The sequence below is a fragment of the Colias eurytheme genome, chromosome 9 (genome assembly GCF_061535395.1).
Source record: "Colias eurytheme isolate Ceu_HAF_F1 chromosome 9, ilColEury1 Martin Lab GWU primary, whole genome shotgun sequence".
NCBI lineage: Eukaryota > Metazoa > Arthropoda > Insecta > Lepidoptera > Pieridae > Colias > Colias eurytheme.
This window is the reverse complement of record NC_142988.1, coordinates 5,488,517-5,511,918: the sequence shown is the minus strand read 5'-3', so window position 1 is coordinate 5,511,918 and position 23,402 is coordinate 5,488,517. Positions and strand designations below refer to the sequence as shown.

Genomic DNA, 23,402 nt, shown 5'->3' with positions numbered 1-23,402 from the left:
GGTATATCAGTGTTTTGAAAAATTGCTTATACTAAAAGGCGGAAGACACAAATTTACAATAACTATATGCATTACGATCTAAATTCTAAATCATTGATTTTTATCATCAATTCTCCAAAAGCTTCGGGAATCTGTGATCTTTTAGAAGTACCTACTGTATATTATATTTTTGTGTTATTTTAAAATTTAACATGTCACATTCCGATATCACAGATCATTACTATTTTATAATATGGCTTAAGTATTGTTTTCTTTTTGTAACACGCACTAGGCACATTGTCAAGTATCAAGATTACGTTATAAAACATATCAATTTCTAAACGAGCTTTATGAGAAAAAACACTATTTTATTACTAGCTTACTAGGATTGGTTGTTGTTCGAAATTCGACATTCTCACTCAAACGACTCTCACTCCTATTCCTAAATACATATAGCGATGAAACAGATCCAAAAATCTGCATTGTATTACGAAAACTATGAAAAAATCATGGTGATCATAATCACCTTAAAAACGTAGAGTGGAAGACCCACTATTTATTAATACTTATATCAAATTATATGACATTTAATTGACATAAAACGGCATGCTACCAAGCTCCTTACTGGCCAACCTAGCTGCCCTATTCAAGGTGACATTACAATGCGTATGCAACGCTTCCAACATATCACTGTCCTTCTTACTCCATACATTTTCCATGGCCGCCGAGAAAGCAGTACAAGAGTACGTGCAAAGCAAACTTATTAGAATACACACTCTCATTCTAAGAGCGTCGCTCGGTTGTTCTAGAAGTTTCAGGAACCGAAACGTTTTGTCGTCGAACAAAATGCGTTCTATGACGTCAGCGTGCTCGGGCAGATCCTGGAGTATTGTGATTAGAAGACCAACGATGTTTAACACTATTCGAGGCGTTTTTGTATCTGCAACAATAGGTAAATTTATACTCTTGCAAAGAAGATTAAAAGTCAAATAAGAAGAAAAAGAAAAGACTCTGCTGTAAAGGGTATTTTGATAGGTTTTTGCGGAATGGGATTGAATCAAATAATGATGTAACACGATAAAGTGAAATACACGCGATCGCTCGCGTGCTGTGCCTGGATATTAAGTTTTACAATTTTTTTTTCATTCGTCCATTAATTGAAATGGCGAGCGAAGGCGTGATGCGAAAAGTTAGTCTTTCAATAAAAAACGGTAATTTATCATACATAAATTAAAAAAAAAAGACGGGTTGCACTCCCGGTGCCGGCAGAAGTGAAAACTTGATTATTAACGTTGAGCATGTTTGTTTGGAATGGTATCCATGTTACGCTTTTTCGATCAGGTCACGTGTCCTGACGCGAGTTTAAGATTTTTTACCCATTACAGAAAAAGTGCTCAACGCCGCTAAAGAAGTTTTCACTTCAAAAACTATAATGCTACTCACACATATTCAGCAGTCTGGTGAACACAGTGTACGCGTGGTGCGTCGCCAGCGACGTAGCGAGCTGTCGCACGGCTCGGCACGAGCGGGCGCAAAGCCACGCGCATACTTCTAACATGCGACTTACACCACGCAATCTTATAAAAAAAAATTGGTTGTTTGTAAAATAGGTTTACGATCGAGATGTTTACGTGATAACGTCTTATTGGTGGCAGCGCTCGAGATGAGACGGGAGATCGGTCCGTCTCTCTCTCGTTATACCTGCGATCGCGCTCGTGAGGTTTTGGTGTGACACAAGTTTCTGAACATGTCACCTGACTAAAGCGATTTTAAAAACGTTATCACGTTAAAAACAAGAATTTTTATTAGTTAAATTGTTACAATTCAACATAATATTTAGTTGTAATCTTTATAATATAAATTTAGAATATAGTATACCTTTCCTCAGCACCGTCATCTGTGTCCTTTGTGACCTTCATGAGAGTATTTATAGCCGCAATAAAGTTGTATACGACTTTTGCTTCTAGATAAACCTGGTAACAATTATGTAATATTTTTAATGTAAATCATTTGCATTTGAACAAATTGAAAAACATTAACAATTTTTCATCTTTTGAGTTCGAGTTAGCATTTAAATTAGTTTGGGCTAAAAAATGTAAACTGAACTAGTCTAGTTCCTTCGTATTTCTACTTTTAACAGGAATATTTATCATTTAAATGATATTAAGTCAAAAACACTCACATCCTGTATATTAAGGAGCGTGTGTCTCGGTAGCGAGTGAGACAGCGATGGCAGAGCTAACAGCGCTGCGACGGCGCCGCACACACGCGCACCCTTGGCCCCACGAGCGGCACTACCCACCACACCTACCACCATACTCACCTGATACCAAAATAATACTTTAATTTTACTTTTAGGTATCTACATCAGCTACCCACCTCACCTACCGCCATACTCACTTATTGAGTGAGTGAGTCTTTTATTTATGATGGGAATAACATATTTATTACATGGGGTATATAATCAGAATGGCCACGAAATAATTATCTTTGTAATTCTACTAGCTTTTCCGCTGCGGCTTCACCTGCTTTGTCTAAAACCTAATGAATTATGATATTTACGAAAACTAAAACCTTCGGAAAGCGACATAATACTATATAGTGATAGTGATTCTATAAAGTATTAAAACAATAAACTAAAAAATAAATATTCAGGAAAAATCATCAAAATTACTGCACGAAACTGCAAAATTCTCATTTTGAATGTGCATGAAAATAACACAAGTGTGTCAAGAACATTTTTTACTATATTTCAAATTTAACGCCTGAATACACAACCTAATCTTTAACCAAACTTTGGCCATTGTCAAATATAATTTGGCTGAGTACATTATGCAATTAGTGACAAGCCTATTTGGTCAATATTGTTTCGTAAACTCGTTGAAACATAATGTTATCTTAACAAAGTGAAGAAATAAAACAATTATTGCTTCTGTAAATGTTTTAGGTGATGATGTAACGATTCTATATTAAACGAATTTACTCTGGATTAATTTTAAGCTGAAATTAATCGTAATTTTAGCTTTAATATGATTTGGGCTTACCATATTTAATTGCGTCAGAGATTCAACATCACCCTCCATGACTTCTGTTATATTGGAATTCAAGAATGCTTCCCATTCCTCTAATTCTATAGATGACGGTTCTTTTACTGAAATAAAATAAATTGCATTAAAACATGTTATAGGTATAAAAGCCATTGTAAGGACTACAAATATATTCAGTACTAATAATAATTAAAGTAACAATGTAAATCCGATTTTCTGCAATGCTTATCTTTGCTTGTTTACAAAATCAAGTTTACATTTTAACTTTATTTTAGAAGCACGAAAATCTAATATTTTTAAACAAATACGTATATAGATCAAATACCTTCTTCTTTCTCCTCTACCAAACAAATATCATTATAAGCAATTTCCTTCTCATCAACAGTTTCTTCAATAACTTCAATCTTTTCCGTATCTTCATCTTTATTTTCCTTTCCATATTTAATATTGTCTGTTTCTTCTTTACTTATTGTTTCAATGGCCGGTTCACTTGTACGTCTTTGCGCCTCAGTTTTATTTTTATCAATACTTCTACTGAAGTGAAATGATCTTTTGATACTTCTTGTCAATCTGTTACCACCACTACCAAATCTGAGTTTATCTTTAGAGAATTGTAATAACTTCTGTTTATATGACGGAGGAACACTTTTACTAAGTCCAGCACTAACTTCGTCATTACATTTGACCGCACTTTTAGGATTCTCCAAACTTTGAGAGGCTGTACTACCAGCTTTCTTTTGTTTAACATCTTCAACATCTTGTTTATCCACTTCCAATATTTTTTCTTCTGTTTCTTTAACAATTTCCTTGTCATGTTTTTCTTCGTCAATCTTTTGCATTTTCAACTCTTGTTTATTGGCTGCCATTAGTTGGGCCATGTTCTTTTCGAGGTTACATACAACTAGGTTTGAGTTATTCATTACATTGAATTCGTGTCTAAGTAATTTCGCGTTTGCAGCCGTTATTGGTTGCGACTGGTCTTCATCGTCTGTTTTAAGACTATCTCTAACACTAAAAGCACTAGTTGCTCGAACGCTGTCGTCATCAGACATCGGAACACACTCCATTGCTTGCATAACACCATGAACATTTCTCAAATCATGTTCGCGTCCCTGAGGTTTAGTATTTGCCTCCATTTTGGCCCTTGTAAATAAAAAGATATTGGTAAGTACCTTTATAGCTAGGATATTAATTAATTATTAAAAAAATATAAGCATATAACAAAGTTAATTCAATATAGTAAAATAATCACATTCTAATAATAATTAAAAGACATAATTTACAAAAAAACTTCCAATATTATTGTTGGAATTAGGTCATAATACACACTTGGAATTTTTACTCATTTTCTCAGTCTGTAAGAACTTAGCTTCTTGTTGGCTATAAGATAGTGGTTTTGTGAAAGGTGAATCGCTCTGGACATCTTCAGGTAGAATAAGAATATGGCCACTGACAAATGGGTGTTCTAAAATTTCTGGCCAGCTCATTCTTTTAACTGGATCCTTGTGCAATAAACCCTGAAGTTATAAAGAAAAAATTATAAGCACATTCTTTTTTCTGTATACTAGTACTATTACTACTAAAGACTATACTATGATTGCTTAAACATCTCTGTTCTGAAATCTTAACCCACAATTCCTTTTTTTTTCAAATTCTTGAAATTAAATTAGCCTTTTCAGTCAAAAGGTTAATTAATCTAGTTAGAGTAATATTGTTTAGAAACAAATTCCTACCTGAAGGAATGACCGAGCCTCTGCACTTATAAAACTGGGCCACTGTACAGGTTTATGTCTAATCATTCTGACTAACTGCCATATGGACATTGTACAAAAAGGAGGTTGCCCCGCCATCAACTCATATACTATACACCCCAGAGACCAGAGATCAGCCTGGAATACATTAAAAAACATTATAAATAACACTGTAAAGGGTGCTGTTAGTTTACTTTCTGCAAGCAATTCAATATAAATACATAAAACAATAATAAATACATTTTCAAAAATTTTGTGTAAGTATCAATTTTTATTTTTTTATAAAATATGAATGTGTTTGCAATACAATTTCTATTAATCAAGTAAGGAAATATATTGTATACATTTGCCTTTTAAGTAGCAATTGCTTCATTTTCAATGATTAACATAATATGTATAAGCAATTAAATTTCTAATAAATCTAAATACCTGATGGTCATACGGCTTCTCATCGATCAACTCGGGAGCCATATACAGTGGAGTTCCCTTGATGGATGTCAGTATATGGGTAGCATTGGTCATTATTCGAGCTAACCCAAAGTCACACAACTTTGCCCGTCCTGTGCTATCTAATAGCACATTTTGAGGCTTGAGATCTCTGTAAAGTAATATACAATTTATACAATTTGGACTAAAGCTAATTTGTTGTAGTATTGTCATAGTAAGTATTATTTTTTGACTTTGAATTGATGATACATTAAGTAAAATTTGTAAAAAGAAAATTCTGAATTTCTTTATCTTATTAGTGTAGGTACATGGGAAACTAGGTATAATTTCTTTGAAAAACTTAGAATTTATGTCAAATTTACTTTAGTTAACTCAAATTAAATTAAGTTCTTTATTTCCTAAAATAAGATAATAGGTTATTCGAATTACCTGTGAAGAACTCTATGAGAATGTAAATAGTACAAAGCTGAAACTAAATCCCATGTTATCTTCTTCACTTGCTCTTCATTCAAACAGCCTTCTTTTGCAAGAATACTATGTAATTCCTTCTCAGCATATTCTGTGACAACAACTAGTTCTGATTCTGTATCAAAACTATCAATCATCCGAATTATATTTGGATGATTCAGCTGCCGTTGGATGTCACATTCTTGTCTCAAGTTTTTTAGATCTTTAGACGATCTCCCTTTCTGAAAGCGATATGAATATACATATTATTGTTAAGTACGATGCTCAATAGCATTATAATAATTTAATTAATAAAGCAATGCAATATTCTATTTTTATTATTAAAAAGTTTTAACTCAACTAAATATGATCATATACGAACCTTTCTTATAACTTTTAAAGCTAATACAACATCAGTTTCTTTGTGCTTTGCTTTAAATACTCTTCCAAAAGAACCTTCGCCAACGAATGAAATAACGATGTAGTTTTCCATTTGTATTTATACATACAATTACCAAATTAATAATTCTAAACCAAGTTTATACTGAAATAGTGCCGAAGTAAGAATATTGTTTAATTTTAACTTATTTATACATTGATAACAACAGTACAACGTTCAAAGTAAGGCGATGTAAATCACATAAATAAGTTAAGCTTTATCGTTTATCGTAACTTGAAATTTGAAAACTTTACAACAAAATAAAAACATTAAAATTGTAAACACTCAACACAAATGTCAGCGATGAGCGAATTTGACAATTGACATTGACATTGTCTGTCAGTTACGTTAGGGATGTCCAATTTCTAATTACGATTTTCTCTCTGGAAACCGATTTTTGAGGAGGAATTAATTTTTATTTCAATGCCAATACACAAACTTATAGCAATACCGTGGAAAATAATATTCTTAAGATGTTAAAATTTTATCATATTTAGTACTTAGATATTGCTGAGGTGATTTACAAAATAATTGAATTTGTCAAATTGACTAACCTTCTTGCCATACAAGAAGAACAAAAAAAAATGATTTGAGTAAAAAAAAGTTTGAAATTTAAAACAGTTTGTACCACAGGTTTTGTGTGGATGGGATAAAGGATATTTGCTAAACTTACCAATTCTTATAAAAAATACAACAATCTTTCTCATCAAGGCACTAATTACCTACCTTAACGGCTAGGTTATTCTTGTGGAAAAATCACAATGTATTGAAAGTATAATAATAAACATATGGAAGGGAAATAACTAGTTAAGTATGGTGTCTAAAAAGTGCTAAAAAGAGTATGTAGATTTTTTTTTAAAGTGAAACTTTTATTACATCGTCTCAACTTTTTGGTCTGTGTAGCGCATGTCGCGTGACGGTCGAACCGTACGCACAAAATTATCGTACAAATACGATAATTTTGTGCCTAAGTTTCACTTTTCTTGTTTTTATTGATTGTGATGATAGATTTTTTGTTGTAGATACCTACTATAGGGCGCTTAATCACGATGTCGCCTACTGGTAAGCGAAGAAGTGGGATGGAGTGTCCTCTCTACAAAGTACCTACTACGCTTCAAGCTACGTTTGAAGACCTTTAGAAGACTATACCTACCCGTCGGGAACTAAAATTTAGAATGCATGTTCAAATCCTTTTCGGTTCGAATTAAAAAAAGAATGAATGTATGACGTGTTTGTTATGCGTTCACTACCACCGAAAACCACTGAACGGATCTTGGCCATGATGTAACTTTAGTGCTAGAATAACACATAACAAAAGTAGTTACCTAGGTAATATAAATATTTGCTTTTTCTCAGGAGGCACAGCTAGTATTCAATAAACCTAATTACCAGATATACCTAATACCTACCTCCATATCATGGAATTGCATTACATGGGTGAGAAGACAAGACTATAAACCTCCCGTCATAAATTCATTTTTAAATAAACTTCGACGACGAAGTCTTTATAATAGACTATAATATGGACGACGACATTTATTATAAATATTCAGATGACGTTATATTTTCATAGATTTTGCTCGTTGATTATTTACAGGTACAAATCAACATTGTTATAATTTAAATAATACAGCAATATTACCCGTGTTCTTGTTTCAGTTACTCTGCAGTTATTCATAATATAAGGTGCAGTAGCGTTGTTCAAAATGACAAATGTAGTAATTTTTTTTGCATATAAATAATATTTTACCTACACACCTACGAGTGAAAAGACTGAAGTCTTTAGTTTTCATTTTTTTTTTTCGATTTCATTATGTGCTATTTTAAACGGCTTCCGTCTCAGTATACAGTGCTGATGTCACAATGTAGTAGGTATAAATGCGTTATTCGAACTGTCTAATTAAGTAATTACCCTCCCACGCGACAAATGACGCGTCTTTAAATTTTAAGATATAAAGACGCGTCAATAACTTTAACGTTAGACTTTATGATCTACTGAAAATTTTAAACATGAGTTAGCACTGACCATTAAATATCGAATTTCCTGTCGAATATAAATCAAACCATAAATTTCAGATCAAGGAGGACAGAACTTAAAAATAATTTGTGCTGGTACAGACTTAGGTACTTTTCTTTGACTGTGTGCACATAGTAGGTAGATACACAATTAATTTTTAATTTTTATATTTATAACACTAATTTTTTAACTTTGGATTGTCAATCCTATCATTTATAGGATACGTAAGTACCTACAGATGCGATATTTTTTTTTAAATATTAATATGTAATTGCGCATTTAATTCCATTAGAATAAAAAATGGAAAATGTTTTATATTATGATGTCTACAAGTGTATCATTTCCGAAATAGCCGCCAACAGCTGATGGAACAATATTTATAACATCGCTGTCATATTCGTAACATTTGAAAATATTAAACTTCGTGAATCGCTGTAGCTCATTAATGTCAACGTTACAACACATTCTTCCTTCCTATAAAAATAAATATCTGCCAATAGACATTCACAAATTGGCTATATTAAATAGTATCTCCGTTCTGTATAGGCTCGTCTGACTTGTCATGATTTGTATTCTTCTACTTAACCGCGTATAATCCAAGCAACCATAATTCATGATTATTTAAACATAGAAAAGTCAAGACGTTACAGTTTAGACACAACATACTGATTTGTGAATCATCATATGTGAAAATTTTAATTATGAGTATCTTAAATCTCAAAAATACTTTGATATTATCTTTGCTTTAGATCTAACAAATCCTCAACGTGTTACAAAATAAATATAACGAAACCCATTTTCTCAGCGGATTGTTAATGATTTCCAGCTGCTTGCAGTACCCTAAACGATGCGTAAGTACTCGGCTACTCGACCAGATGTTTTAATTTACAAGATAATATTATTGACTCGTGTATAAAACGCTCGTAAAGAAGACGGCCTAGTCGCAATATCGACACACAAAAATGCTCTGTGGCATCCAAGCGGGATTTGTTAATGCTTTGTTGTCTATCATCTATTTATACTTTTATTTTGCAAGCAGCTGTAAGATATAAAGCTCCGGATCGCGTACACAATAAATACCAACTGGGCCGTAGCATGGGCCGAAAGCATTTATTTCACGTTTAAACATATTTCGCAGCCGTGCACATTCTGTAAACAAACGAATCAACGTGGGTGTATGTGAGGACAATATGATTTCAATTCTCATTTCTGTGTAATTAAAAAAACAAGCTTAGATCTGCTTTTAATTGAAATTCCGTCTAACATGACAACTATTTTGCTGTAAAAATAGTTGTCTTGTGAGAAGAATTAAGTATAATTCCAATTAAGCATTGAGGCTAGATACCACTAAAAGAAATGCAGTCGCTACAATTCAATATCGAGTATCCGTAATTATTTATCATTTGGCAGAATTTTTTCCCAGACAGTATATTTTTTGACAGAATATAGGTAATATGGCATGAAGAAATGAACTATATTCATTAGATGCGTTCAAAAGCTTAGCCATTATGCTTGTACAGGATCGTCTATTCCATCATGGGTGTTGATTTCTGGTTCAATAGATTAATAAGTAAGAATAAACATTTGCATGGTCTATATAAATAAGAAAGTAACTCTCTGTATTTTTCATTTGAAATTATAAATGTAAAATTGACTGTTATATATGTTGTTGATTTTAAAATAAATCTAAAAATGAGAAGTTTATCTATAAAGATTTGGAAGTAAAGTATTATTTTTGTTGCACTCTACTTCTCTGATAAGAATAAGAACTTATTAGTTTTATGTATTTTTATGTAGGTAGATTATGAACAACAAAAAAGCTTCTCAAGGGTGAATTTAGTATTACTAAAAATAAATAAACTAATTAAAATATAATGTGTAAAGCTTGTACGTATAACCATTATTAAGATGTGTTACCTACTTGCATTAATTTCTTGGAAATGATCGTATTTTTATTGGCAACTGTTGGGTGTTAATGGCTTGACTGAAATAAATTCACGCGATACAATAGGCAATCTAACTATTCGTATGTTGAAATAGCGAATTATTTACGTAAATAAAACTGTCAATTAAATATAAAGGAAAACTACAAAAATTTCCTACTTATCTCAATCATATAACAGTTTGGAAGTACAGTCTACTTATCTTTCGAAAAAAGATTTATATCGATGTGTTCCGACTACCTACCTTCTATAATATTTTACCAATTTACAAGAACACGAAATTAAAATCCGTCTTATATACAAAAATACAGTCAAAAATTATACCAAAGGTGAAACGCTCAACATATAACATTTCCTTCAGAAGCGCAATTAACGTAAATAAACATTCACAATGTAAATAATAAACGGCTATACTGCAAACAGCTCGACGGGATATACAGCTATAACATTCAATGAGCGTGTGAGGATAAGACGGGCGCTTGCTTACACATCGGCACCACGATCACCGTGTTTACGTTTTTCCTGACCACGTTTTCGACTAAAAATATGTTAGCATCCTGCCGTTTGGGGGTAACGCTATTGGTCGGATCGCAGGAAGCCGTGAAGCCGCTGTGGGGCCACCGTTCCCCCCCGCCCCCGCACCGCCTCCCATTTTATGTGAAAGTATCTGAAAGGCCGTACTCGTAAAGCAGCAGAAAATAACCCTGAACGCTGGAAGTAAAATATTTCAGGCCAGTCGTGTTGTGCGTCTCACAGTGCTAACTAGTGACATCAAACATGGTTCTGGACACAGAAGACTGGGTAGGTGGAGTTATTTAAATTTTTCCTGAAATTTGGAAACTCGGTTTGCTTAAAATATTGGAAGCGCATCGTATGCGACGATGGACTACTGCGTTTCATTTAAGTGCTGTGCTTTTTTTTTCCATTCCCATGTTTTTTTTTAATTTTTATTTCAAATGTAGAGCAATCATTTTTTTTTCTTGGTGAATTGATAATAAATATGGTTGCTGGTGCTCTATGAAAAAAAAACATTAATTTTATTTAACACGATGTTATTCATAAAGTAGTTTATTATTATAATTATAAAACAAGCCTTTTCAATTAATTTTAATCAGTTAATTTACTTTTTATTATCTACAACCACAAAATAAATTAATGTTGTATTTCATTATTTGTACATTTATTTAACAAACAAATTACAAAACAGGTTCACATATTGATTGTTATAATGAAACTAAATTGCATAAAATTTAATAACAGTTACTTCAATCAAACTGTTCATTCAAAACTGATTAGGTACCAACATTATGATCATAAATTCATATTACCTGAGTCCTGAAATCGAGAGTACGCAAACCAATGATTCTATTTCGGTTTCAATTGCACGTAAAATAAATTTATTACGTTCCACCGACTTGTGCGTCCATGGTTAATCCATAGCTATCATATTACGATTTAGTCAGTTACATTAAGAGTGAGTTTATAGCAAAATTACCAATATTTCATTAGATGATACGTGTAAAATCATAATAGGTAATTATCATGCCAAGTAGAAGTCGCAAGTGTGAAAATTAGAGGTGACTTCGGGATTTTTTTATCCAGTCAATTTTAATATTTTGTTTTTGATCAAACAGAATCCTCGAAATATTATCTAGTTTTATAAAACTATATGTATTTTAAAAAATATATGTATTTTATTTTTTAGATTTGGTTTGAATATTACACGTATCATTTAATAGAAGATTGGTAATTTTGCTTTACTATTAATAAGGGCTTATATCCAAATGGATCAATTCCCAATAAATGCAATATCAATAAATATCACTTAATCGAAAGAAATGAACGCTAACGTGTTTCGCGCGTTAATTAGCTCGTCTATTACAACGTTGAAAATAATGACAAATTGTCGTCGCGACGTATTTGTCATGTATTAAACTATTACCATGATTTAGTATAAGACAGGTGGCCATACATTATGCATTCATCTGTTCACACCGAATATGAATTCTGAAAATAAATAGCATTTTAGAATCGTATTTTTCTTCAACATTCTAAGAGGTTTTTGTTTTAATTGAATTTATAAATACTTCTCGAATACCGTCACGATTTTCAATAAAATGTTAAAAGCATCGTTAGTGAATTCTTTACATAAAGATTGTATGAGCCAACTCTGCTACACTAGTTAAGAATTAAGTCGTAAGACGAACATAAAATAAGATCATGATATCGCAATCGTTTCCAATTTCATAATTAATTTCAAGGGTTTCTCTTCAATAATAATTTTAAATGAAAAACGGGAAGAAAATCTTTCTTCGTTTATTAATTATTACTTATCTTATTTTCTCTAAACAATTAGTGGTAAAATGTAGAGCTGTATTGAACAAATCACTAAGTAAGAACCCTGGATATAGATTTCAGTAGTTTTTCAGAGCTTTTTGTTACATTTATTAACCTTAAACCTTTATTAAGTCCTAAGTTTAAGTTTTAGAATATTTTGAAAAGATTAAATCATGAAAACATTAAATCATTATATTTATTGCTCTATGTCTATAGAAATTATCTATGTTTCAGATAGAATTGTTGATTGTAGGTAAATGTTACTAAAATTGAATTGAATTTTAATATATATCTCAAATCGTATCAAAACAATGGAATATTTAACGTAGGTACATCGTTCGTTTATTCGTTGGGTTATTAAACATATTATAAAAGATATCTTTAGAGCCTCTGTTCATTTATATTTTTATTTTTCAGGCTGATGAGCTCCCCCCAGAACAAATCGCCGGTAAGTTTTGAAATATTTCTCGAAAGTTCTACACAAAAAAAACTGTTTACATGCGCAATTAAAACTTTAAAGTTAATTTTTGGAAAACCGCCAGGAACACAATAGACTTAATAAATTTTACAGACAAACCTCGCGCACTGAATTTATTTTTTCAATTCGAGTTTGCGTTTAATTAGCGGTCTTAAAATAGCTGAAAGCGGCTGGATCGGGCGTGGCGCCTAAACATTCATTACTTGCGTTTATTAGATCATCGGACACACCCTCACAATATTATATATTCATATAACGTATAACAATGAGTTACTTTCAAGTTATAGACTCTAAAATAATAGTTTATTATAGTACCTACAGATATATAAATCTTTCTTCGATATATGTATTTCGAAGTTTGATGATCTCTCAATGATACCTGCTAAATAGGAATTCTCCAAATGACCAAATGGTTCATCGTCTACTTATTATTCAATTGCCTAAATTTAATTGTTTTCTACCTACCTAATAGGAATCTAAAAAAAATACAGCTATTGTAAGCGATATAAGCAGGTAATAACTATGCCCTCAGTATTAAGCATATGTCTAGTTTGTGTATTTTTAAATTAAATAATTCACTAAATTTTATCATTTGTATCTAGTGTTAATACTGAAGTTAGAATTAATACTTCTCAATAAATAAGGAAATAGAATTATTTTATTTTCCTCTAATTTCAAAAATTAAGTTCTGCAGCTTTTTCCCACCCTAACAAAATTATAAAATATTGTCACAATTTCGTTGGATATCCATCGAAATCCGTTCCCTTTTCTATTGCATAATTTATTTTCCATGCTAAACGATTGACGTTCGATATTTGTTTACCTCAGCCCTCGAGAAAGTTAAAACAACAAAAATGACTGGATGCAGCCAAAAGTTTTAAATGACGCTTTCCACAGCTGCTGTCACGTTTCGCTGAGTGACGACTGTGACAGATATATGTTACCGTTTTTAAACTTACGTTTGTAATTGTCATTTTTATGAGGCTTATTTTAAGATTGCTTTTTTAAATGTTGCTTACTTTTGTTTTCAATAATACGCGGGTAGAGATAAAAAATACATAACTGCTAGCGTCTCTTTTCTTATTGGATAAGAACTGAGCGATAGCAATCAATTGATTATAAACTTTTTAAAACTCATAAAATATATCTTAGACTTATTTTATTAATGAATGAAGAAAACCATTAAAATATATGAACTTTACGTTGATAATAAATGAATAATTATAAACTTACTTTCAATTATTCGCCTACGTCACATGCGTTTCTATAAGTCATTCTGTTTATAAAAATGATTATAAATATTTATAATATTGATGAAAGTAGGTAAACGTAGCCACAGTCCACACCTGTTTCATTGATAATTTATGAAAGATCTCTATTTCTTTTTCAAAAGAGTCTAATAATATTTGTTTTCACTTTTCAAGAATAATTTGTTCATTATATGCTCATTATATCTTGTCAGAAGTTAAACCGCGAGCTGGCTTTAAATATTATGATATATTTAGAATTAAAAAAAGGATTCATATCTTGGGTAAAGAAAGCGAGAAGATTCGTTATTTACTTTTATTAATTTATTTAATCTTATTTTGAACGGCTATTCTTAAATCATAAGGTATATTTTATTCAGTTTCGATATACTATGTAAACTTGTTAAACTGCAATTACTTCTTTTGAATTATTGTCTACATTGGTTTATCCAAAGGCATCCTAGTATTATGTTTACAGTCCGATGCAATAAAAAGGTTAAAATGTAGCCTATAACTCAACCGAATGTTTATTTTCTTGTCTTTGCGCTGGTGATTGACGAATTGGCAGTTATCTTTAAGGGATAGTTTAAACTGCTTCGTGTATTTACATTATTACAAAAATACTCAAACAGAAAAGATATAAGGGGAGTAATTTATGAAAGCACAAGCTTTTAAGTTTGTTATTTGTAATAACATTAGTTTTGGTGTGAGACCGGTCGTGGCGTGGTAACACGGCTCACGGCTGGATGCTTGCCAACGTACCGCGAAAACTGGCAACACCATTACCCTATCGTCATTGTTTTACCAAAATCGCTTAGACGATAAACGATTTTTATTACAGCGGAGTAACATTAAACGATCTACGTTTACGAATAAAATACAGTATTGATCGATCGTCGATTAAATAGTGTGCGTTTCATTTTTATATTTTACTAGCTTTTCGCTCGTGTAGTCAAGGGAAAACTCACATAGTTCCTCTTCCCTTGGGATTTCCGATTTTCCGGGATAAAACTAAATCTATATATCTTCTCATGATTAAAGATAATTATCTTAGTACTAAATTTTATCCTAATCAATTCAGTGGTTGATGCTTCGAAGAGACCGACAAACCTACTTTCGCATTTCAACTTCATTTATTTAACTTATTGGATTGTATGAATAGGCCACAAAAATAAAAGTGCCACTTAATATTAAGAATTTTCATACACCTACTCTACACACAATATGCAAAAAATTAAATAAATAATAAAATTTGAAAGCTCTCCTTTCCAAGAAGCCCCAGACCGTACAAAAACACACCTTAAAAATACATACAAAATCGATTCATCTAGGTCTAATTAAATAAATAATTGTGTCATGTCACTTTAGTACGACACGTGCATAAATCTCACGCGGATAATCCCATATGTTTTACGTATTCAATAATTTAGCACATTATTTGCCAAGTGCAATTAACAACGTGTCTTCGAACTACATACAATGTAATATAGCCAAACGCATTAACTTTAAGTGCATGACACTTGACATAGATGTTTTTGAATTTATAAAATTATAATTAATTATAATCCACAATCTCTAAGAAAATCAAAATAGAACGCAAAATACATAAAAGTACCTGTATCTATATTATTATGATAAAATACTATGTTGTTGAAGCTCAAACACATTTGAAATATGAATTTGAAGAACATGAAAAGCTTCACATTTTTATAGTTTCATAATATGATGATATTCTCAAAATAACTTGCTTCTGGATAAATTCGGAAAAACAACTGGCACAGACGGCCTCATTTCGAAAGACCACGGGGAGATCGTGGGAAGATAATTAATAAACGGCTAAAATCTAGAAAAAAACCGCAATAAACCTCATGGGTGTGTGTGACAACTGCCAAGATATCTCGTTGATAAAATTGTACACGACGCTTTGAAATGAAAAAAAGTTTTAGAGAATATTTCGATGCCAAAATATGATACAACAGCTGCTATGTTTTACTGACAGTTCCAGAACTTCCATTGATTACTCAAATATCATAAACGAGTGTAGGTATATAAATAGAATTATTAACAAAAAATACACGCTATGAATAGAAAAGCTTTTTTGAAAAGCCGATTGATGAACAAATATTTTAAGAACGATAATTTTTAAGTTAAGTATTGTTGTACTATAAATCTAGAGCATGTAACAGTAAAAGAGAAAAAAACATATAGAAGTGATTACTAACTGATATTGTAAATTTATTTTTTTCCAAAAACTTACTTCTAGAGAAAAATTAAAGGAAATTATTTCATAAATTATTGTACAATTGCAACTTCATATTTATATTCAAACATATCGAAGTACCCACATAATCTTTGATGGAGATGTATTTAAAAGCTTTTTCTACCCTTACTATAAAAAGCTTGGCTTGCCCTCACAAAACCCCGTGTTGATTCGAAGGTTGAATATGTATTATACAGTGTCTTACCTATACTATATCAGAATATTGAATGAATAGAGGTTATAAATACGAAATTGAAGATTCCATCAATTTTTTTTTTGTGTAAACATTTCTTACAGATTTCTTATGATGATGGTTTTCGATAGTTTCAATTACTGTAAAAATATAGGTATTCTATCATTAACTGTGTGACTAAACTCACAAAATATTAAAAATGTTCCCAACGATTTATCTTTCGTCTAAATCATTAAAACTGCGAAAGAGTTTATTTCTGTAAGTTTCGGTTGATATTAGCTTATATTTATATAAATAATGACGCACGTTCTGAAATACAACATTCGCAGGCAAATTACGATGAAATTTTATTACAACAAGCAGTTGCCAGCACATATTATAAGTTGTCTTGTAATCTTCATGACTTAAAGGTAACTCATGTTTAATATTAATACTTCTTTTCATCTTTTATTGTTCTTTTAATCAGATGACCGAGTTAAATCAATTATGAACAGGGTCACAAACGTACAAAGCTTTGATCTAGAGTTCCTATTTTTGTTGACTTGTTTGAGTGAAAGCTGATTTGTTTATTCTTAATAAATCCCTTTTCTAATAGTTCTCATTCAAAGGAAGGTTAAGTGCAATATGCGTCTAATAATAATGATGAAGTCGATACAAAATCGAATGCGTGTTAATGCAGTCGTTTGTTATTTATCGTTGCCCTATATACGCCTCACGCACCGCGCGGGGAGCTGCAACCCAAACACCACGCCGATGCACCCAAAATAACTGTTGCACAACTAAACTTATTCGCACTGCATCCAGGAGCATTGAACTGCTGTCCTAATCTAACTGCAACTCGCCTAACGAGCAGTGCACCGCCATTGTAACTACCGGAACAATCTTAACTCCTCCGCTCTTAACGCAAAATTAAAATAAATAAATTAGTTAGTGAAAATCAATAATGAGCGGATTAAACGTAGAAGGTACGCGAGCACCTAAATTAAAAGTATTGTGTTACAGAAATCAGTGTTAAAGTTATGATTTGTGTTTTTTACAGTCCTCCGCAAGGCTTTTGACGGCTTCGACCACAACCGCTCAGGAAGTATCCCCTGTGACTTCGTTGCCGACATCCTGCGTATGATGGGTCAGCCCTTCAACAAGAAAATTCTGGAAGAACTCATCGAAGAAGTCGACGCTGACAGTGAGTATTAAAAAAATTATACACATCTGCAACGTGCTCCAAAGAAAAATTATGTACTTATAACTGAATATGCGTTGCAATACTTTGGATTTTATTATGAGTTATTATAATTTTACTATCTTTCAGAATCCGGCCGTCTTGAATTCGGTGAATTCGTAACGCTCGCTGCCAAGTTTATCGTAGAGGAAGACGCTGAGGCTATGCAGAAAGAGCTCAGAGAAGCATTTAGGTTATACGACAAGGAAGGCAAGTTTCATCTATTCTTTAAATTAACACGTTCGCTGCGAAACAGGGCTTGAAACACCCTGTCCGTGTCTCGTCGTTATAGCGGTAGGAAAAAACTTAAACTTCTCTGTCGTGCGGGAGGCATAACTTCCATCTGGTTCAGTGTAGGAAAGTGATATCTATATATCTGAGATGTGCTATTGATTCCTAGTTCAATGGTATACCGACCTTAATACCGGGTTTCTTAGACCTCGTGCCGCACTGAACAAATAAAAATTCTAACATAGTGCGGAACGAGGTTGCGAACACCTCGTACCACCGCGCACCTCGTACCGCACCTTAAGCTAGCTTCACGCGGTTAGTGTTGTGCAATGCATTCGAGACTATTTGTGGAACAACTTATTGAAGCTTTTACAAAGAAGGACCTGAGTGTGGATACAGGTAAATTTCAAACATTCTAACTACTCGTTATAATAAATATCGTTAATAGAAACGTGAATGTGACATGTTGAGTAACTTTCTACAAATAGGTTGATAATCATGATTACTATTAGTGTGTTTGTTCATTGAATCAACTAGCGGCAAATCCAAAACACCCGGCAATCGGTGTATGGCTCATCAAAATTTAACTCTTGCCTAAGTCAACAAGCCAACAAACAAGGCACATCATCTCTTAAAGGGATCAAAGAAGAGGAGATGTGTAGGATGTTACGAAAAACTCCGCACCTTCTTAACAAGTCGTAAGGCCGACAAAAAAGTAAAGGAAATTCTCACAGAATGCACTGGTTGCAAACAATATTCTGGTTTGGCCTGTTTTAATAAAAAACATCCATAAGTTTGATAAATAAATACAATTAAATAAAATCGATATTTCTTTTCCCATCACTAAATTATATGAAAAACTGCTATTGTTCAGTGCGGTATGGGGTACATCAGACCCCACATTTTATTTTACCCATAGAATCTAAACTAACTAATCAAACCATGGGCGGCGGTAGATTTAGGTTAATGAACTCATTGTTAATAATAATCACGACAAAAGCTGCACACTTTGTCTTATTTGGCGCCAAAAAAAGGATTTTGGTCTCCTACGGGCGGTGGGGTTTAATATGCCTCGTGCCGCCACAATCTCTGGTATAGGACAAGGTTTAAAACGACCCGTAACGCAGTAATGGAAAGTACAGATATATCTGTGCCGCAGCGAACGTGTTAAAATAGATTCCTGTTGTTGGGTAGTTTTAACCTAAAGTTTTGCGTAGGCAACGGTTACATTCCCACCTCGAGCTTGCGTGAAATCCTTCGTGAATTGGATGAGCAGCTGACAGAAGAGGAGCTCGACGGCCTCATCCAAGAAATTGACACAGACGGCAGCGGAACAGTGGACTTCGATGGTAATTATTTTAAATATTGCAGATGCTATTGTATATAAAGTTTTTGTGCAATTTTGGATGTAACTTAGAAAACGTAATAATATGATAAACTACAGATTTTGACACAGATATGTTTAAAATCAGAATTAAATTATTTCAATAAATGTTTCTCTTTTTTCAGAATTCATGGAGATGATGACCGGAGAATAAACATAATTAATACAAAGCTTTTCTATTATTATTTAAAATACTTTAAGTGTACTATACTTTAATTTAATTCTCGGTACTTCAACCTTTCGAATCTAGGGAACATCGAACAGTAAAAAACTTCAATCCATCAATTAGAAGAAATTCATATAAGTAATATATATATGTAATGTACAAATCCATATTAATTTACTTTCGTTTAATTGATGTGTGTGGCTGCGTAATGTTTATATTATCTACTTTTTAATAAATCTTTTAATACATAACAAAATTGTGTTTCTTTCCATCATTGTGGAATCGACCAGATGTAAACCGAACCTAGTGTTCCAAAAATAACGATCAAAAGCTTTATCTAACAGATATTTCACGGAGATAAAAATAATGAATTCGCTGTTTTAAAACCGGACGCCAAATTGTCCTAGATTATTTGATGTCATAAAATATAGCAAGTTTGGCTTGTAGCCAGTGGCAAGTAATGGGTCTATTTAAACCCCACTCCGGAGTACAAGGCATAAACTTCTAGTTTCTCAGCATCGTATACCTACTGTTGAACTATCAGTATAATTTCGATTCTATACATAAGAAATGAATAGTAAATTTTTAAAATAAGATTATGAGTTACCAATCGACAACAATACCTAATAGACATAGACTAGATATGGAATGTGGAAATGGATTATAGTCATAAAAATAAAACATGTTATGAATACATTTTATTTAATTACACAAAACGTTTCGATGTCATTTCGCATAAGATAGGTATGTTTTAAACTTAATAATTAAATAGTAGGTATATTAACATACACAATTAGCAGTGTTTTATTTAATTCTGTGGTTTTATAAAATACGTATCTAATATGGATATTACAGAAGTCAATACAATCACACGAAAATAATTTAATCGTCCAAATACACGATTCAGTTATATACAAACAAAAACAATTGCTAAATAAATAAAACCTTTGTTTAAAAGAAACATCGATTGAGGTTAAATATAAAGAATAAATTATTTTCTGTTTGTGCATCATTTATTTTGCGTTACATTAAAAAAATGATATTTAGTCATACAATAAAACTAATAACTTATAAGCCTACCTAAAACGTAAGCTGTACTAAATAAAATTCATGATACAATGCTGCATATAGAAGATATTTACATAGTTTAAAAAAATACAAGAATAAAAGTATCTGCCACATGCAACATCATAAAATCTCCATGCAAGGCGCATTAGAGTATTATCATACATAGAGCATGGTAAAAATTACATAAAAATCACATTATATTCAACTTCAACATAAATTAATATGAATTATGATTCCCAACCTATTTAGATAACATCGTCTCATAATAAAACAATGGCTCAGGATAACATAACTTTTATAAAAGGAGCTTTAAGCTCTATTTTACTTTGGAATTTGTTTACGAAAGTTATCCTCGTCCAAACCTGAAATTTTTTGCTCTTATCTGATTTTACACTAATGCAGTATATTCTTAACTAATAAGTAGTTATTTTACAGGAATGAAATATAACTAAAATCGAAAAGCGCCATAATACAGGAACGCTTTTTCACAAAATAAATTCAACTAATTTGTTTTCGTACTTCGTATGTGTGGCCTATACAATATAAGAATCTAGTTTATTTAATATATTAAATACATAGTAACATAATTAATAATTTCATGTTGTAATGCTGATCTCGAGCTTTCATCCTAAATTGTATGTTTCTCAAATTTTGAATATTTAAACGCAGTATAGGTAGAGAACTAAACGATTGTAGGATATTTTAGAGTAGGTATATTATATTGTATAATATAAGTAATATCACGGAAATACTACTCATATCCATGTGATATTTGGTTAAATTATTAATTTAACAAACTTTTGATGGCACGCTACGTATTCATTTCAATAAATACGTCTATAATAAAGTAAATTAAAAATATTCTAAAAATATAACATTATAAAATATTTGTCGTAGAAGAGTCATTCAAAATCAATATAAAAATTCATTGGTAACGCATTTATAACTAAATTTTTAGTCTTCAAAATGTTACATACACATATTTTTGGTATATATACAATTTTACAAGTCTAATGGAAAAAAAATACATTGATTTACTTCAAGAGAATGCTGATTATTTTTTACTTATAATACATATACAGTAAATATTATTTGCAATGAAATAAAAAGTTAAAAGTATGTCATCTAAGCATAAAATATTGTAGTTTTACTTGTCATTTGTTCTTTTCATTACGAATTAAATAGCTTCTTTACTTCGGCTACTATAATATTCTATGTATCTATATTTCGAAAACTACCTAGGAATGAGATCTCAATTTAAACTATGTATTTAAATCATCTATTTGAAGTCGTAATCAAAAACTTAATATCACATAATTTGATAATAATTCAATATAAAACACACTTTCACCTTATGTTAATGTATATGTGCCGTTTTCAATTGTATATAAAATCCCCTAAATATAACAACCAGCAAGAAGCAATAAATACTTTTGATACAATTTGTTTATATCCAACGATATAATTAATTTAACATTAAGTATATACGTTTTTTCAAGACAAAGTATTTCTTACGTTACATATTTTTAAGTATATAGAGTTATAATATTTAGAATTATAGTATAGGAATGCTTAAATATTAATAGAAGCTGGTCGTTAGCGAGGTAATATTGAGCTATAGGTGGTGTTATTATTACTATGCGTTTGATTATTACCTAACTATAAGTAGTTCTACGAATACTGTTTAAGTAAAAAGATCTTCATTCCATAATCAAACCCGTTGCAACTTTCAGCCGCAACTGGAAGGCAGTGCGTCGTCGATTTCCCTTTGAGAATCCTGTAACAAGCTGTAATTATAAAATTTAAAAATCCCATTTCCATAATCAAATATTACACCTAATTACAATTTTCATTTAATCAATATGATCACATTTCATGAATATGACGAAGAAAAAATGTAGGTATATAGGCTTTTATGTTGAACTGATCTTACTAGGAACATATAGTATTATCACAGTATTACCATTATTTCCTACAGTAGTGCGACGAATGTACTTGTGCAGAGAAACGGAGGGGAACTGGCGGGGGTCGGGCGACGCGGGCCGCGTAAAGCAAACACGCTTAGTTTGCTTTACCTAGTGCGAAAGGATGACGCAGTCGTATTTTTTGTGTAATAATTTTATTATACATAGGTACTTACATATTCTATTATGGCGCGCACAAACTGTTCGGTTTACGGATGTAAATCTACATTGAAATCCCAGAAGGAAACAATATTTCAGAAAGATTGTATTAATTGTATCTGTTGAATTAAAATCAAAGCTATATATATATGTTGTCCTCATTATTTTCTAATCAGATTGTACATCCCAATGCGAATGCATTACTTAGTTAAATGTTATAATATACAATTAAGAACATCCAAAAATAAAGTGTCCACGTAAATAATATTTAGCAGTGCAATATCTGTAATTATATATTTATGAACAAATAATTACATCAGATTTAATAATCGCAATTATTTTGAATGTACATATGAATAAAGATTTCATCATAATATTAATAATCACAATTGTTTTATTTCCCATTTGTTGCAACCCTAGCGTATTTTCGTGTGGCAGCGTAAGTACCTACGCTGGCGGCGGCATCGCGCGACATCAAAGGCGATTCCTTACTGTAGGAAATAATGGTAATACTGTGGTATTATACAATACACATAAATTACGTATAAATTATCATTGTTCAAATATTAAGTACTAATCCATACTAATATTATAAATGCGAAAGTAACTCTGTCTGTCTGTCTGTT

General features: G+C 31.7%; 3 protein-coding genes across 4 annotated transcripts in view; 1 reads left to right on the top strand and 2 right to left on the bottom strand.

The window, feature by feature from the left end:
• Positions 1–230: 230 nt before the first annotated feature.
• On the bottom strand, positions 231–6,359 carry fu (STKc_STK36 domain-containing protein fused). The gene is made up of 11 exons (XM_090105669.1): positions 6,054–6,359; positions 5,654–5,913; positions 5,207–5,375; positions 4,760–4,915; positions 4,356–4,543; positions 3,352–4,169; positions 3,024–3,130; positions 2,162–2,302; positions 1,858–1,952; positions 1,423–1,556; positions 231–919 (listed from the first exon to the last, which is right to left on the bottom strand). Exons 1-11 carry the CDS (start codon positions 6,162–6,164, stop codon positions 567–569), a joined length of 2,532 nt encoding a protein of 843 aa, XP_089961795.1. The 5' UTR covers positions 6,165–6,359; the 3' UTR covers positions 231–566.
• A 4,384-nt stretch (positions 6,360–10,743) lies between these two features.
• LOC149905775 (troponin C-like) lies at positions 10,744–19,841 on the top strand. The gene is made up of 6 exons (XM_090105947.1): positions 10,744–10,871; positions 12,825–12,855; positions 17,625–17,768; positions 17,895–18,014; positions 19,253–19,384; positions 19,545–19,841. Exons 1-6 carry the CDS (start codon positions 10,848–10,850, stop codon positions 19,571–19,573), a joined length of 480 nt encoding a protein of 159 aa, XP_089962073.1. The 5' UTR covers positions 10,744–10,847; the 3' UTR covers positions 19,574–19,841.
• A 446-nt stretch (positions 19,842–20,287) lies between these two features.
• LOC149905774 (BMP-binding endothelial regulator protein-like) overlaps positions 20,288–23,402 on the bottom strand; it is a 45,794-nt gene continuing 42,679 nt past the window's right edge. The window contains exon 8 of one of the 2 annotated variants that reach the window (XM_090105946.1): positions 20,288–22,430. The gene's annotated coding sequence lies outside the window, so the exon portion shown is untranslated. Of the gene's footprint in view, positions 22,441–23,402 lie in introns of both variants that reach the window. The other variant, XM_090105945.1, reaches the window with a different exon arrangement.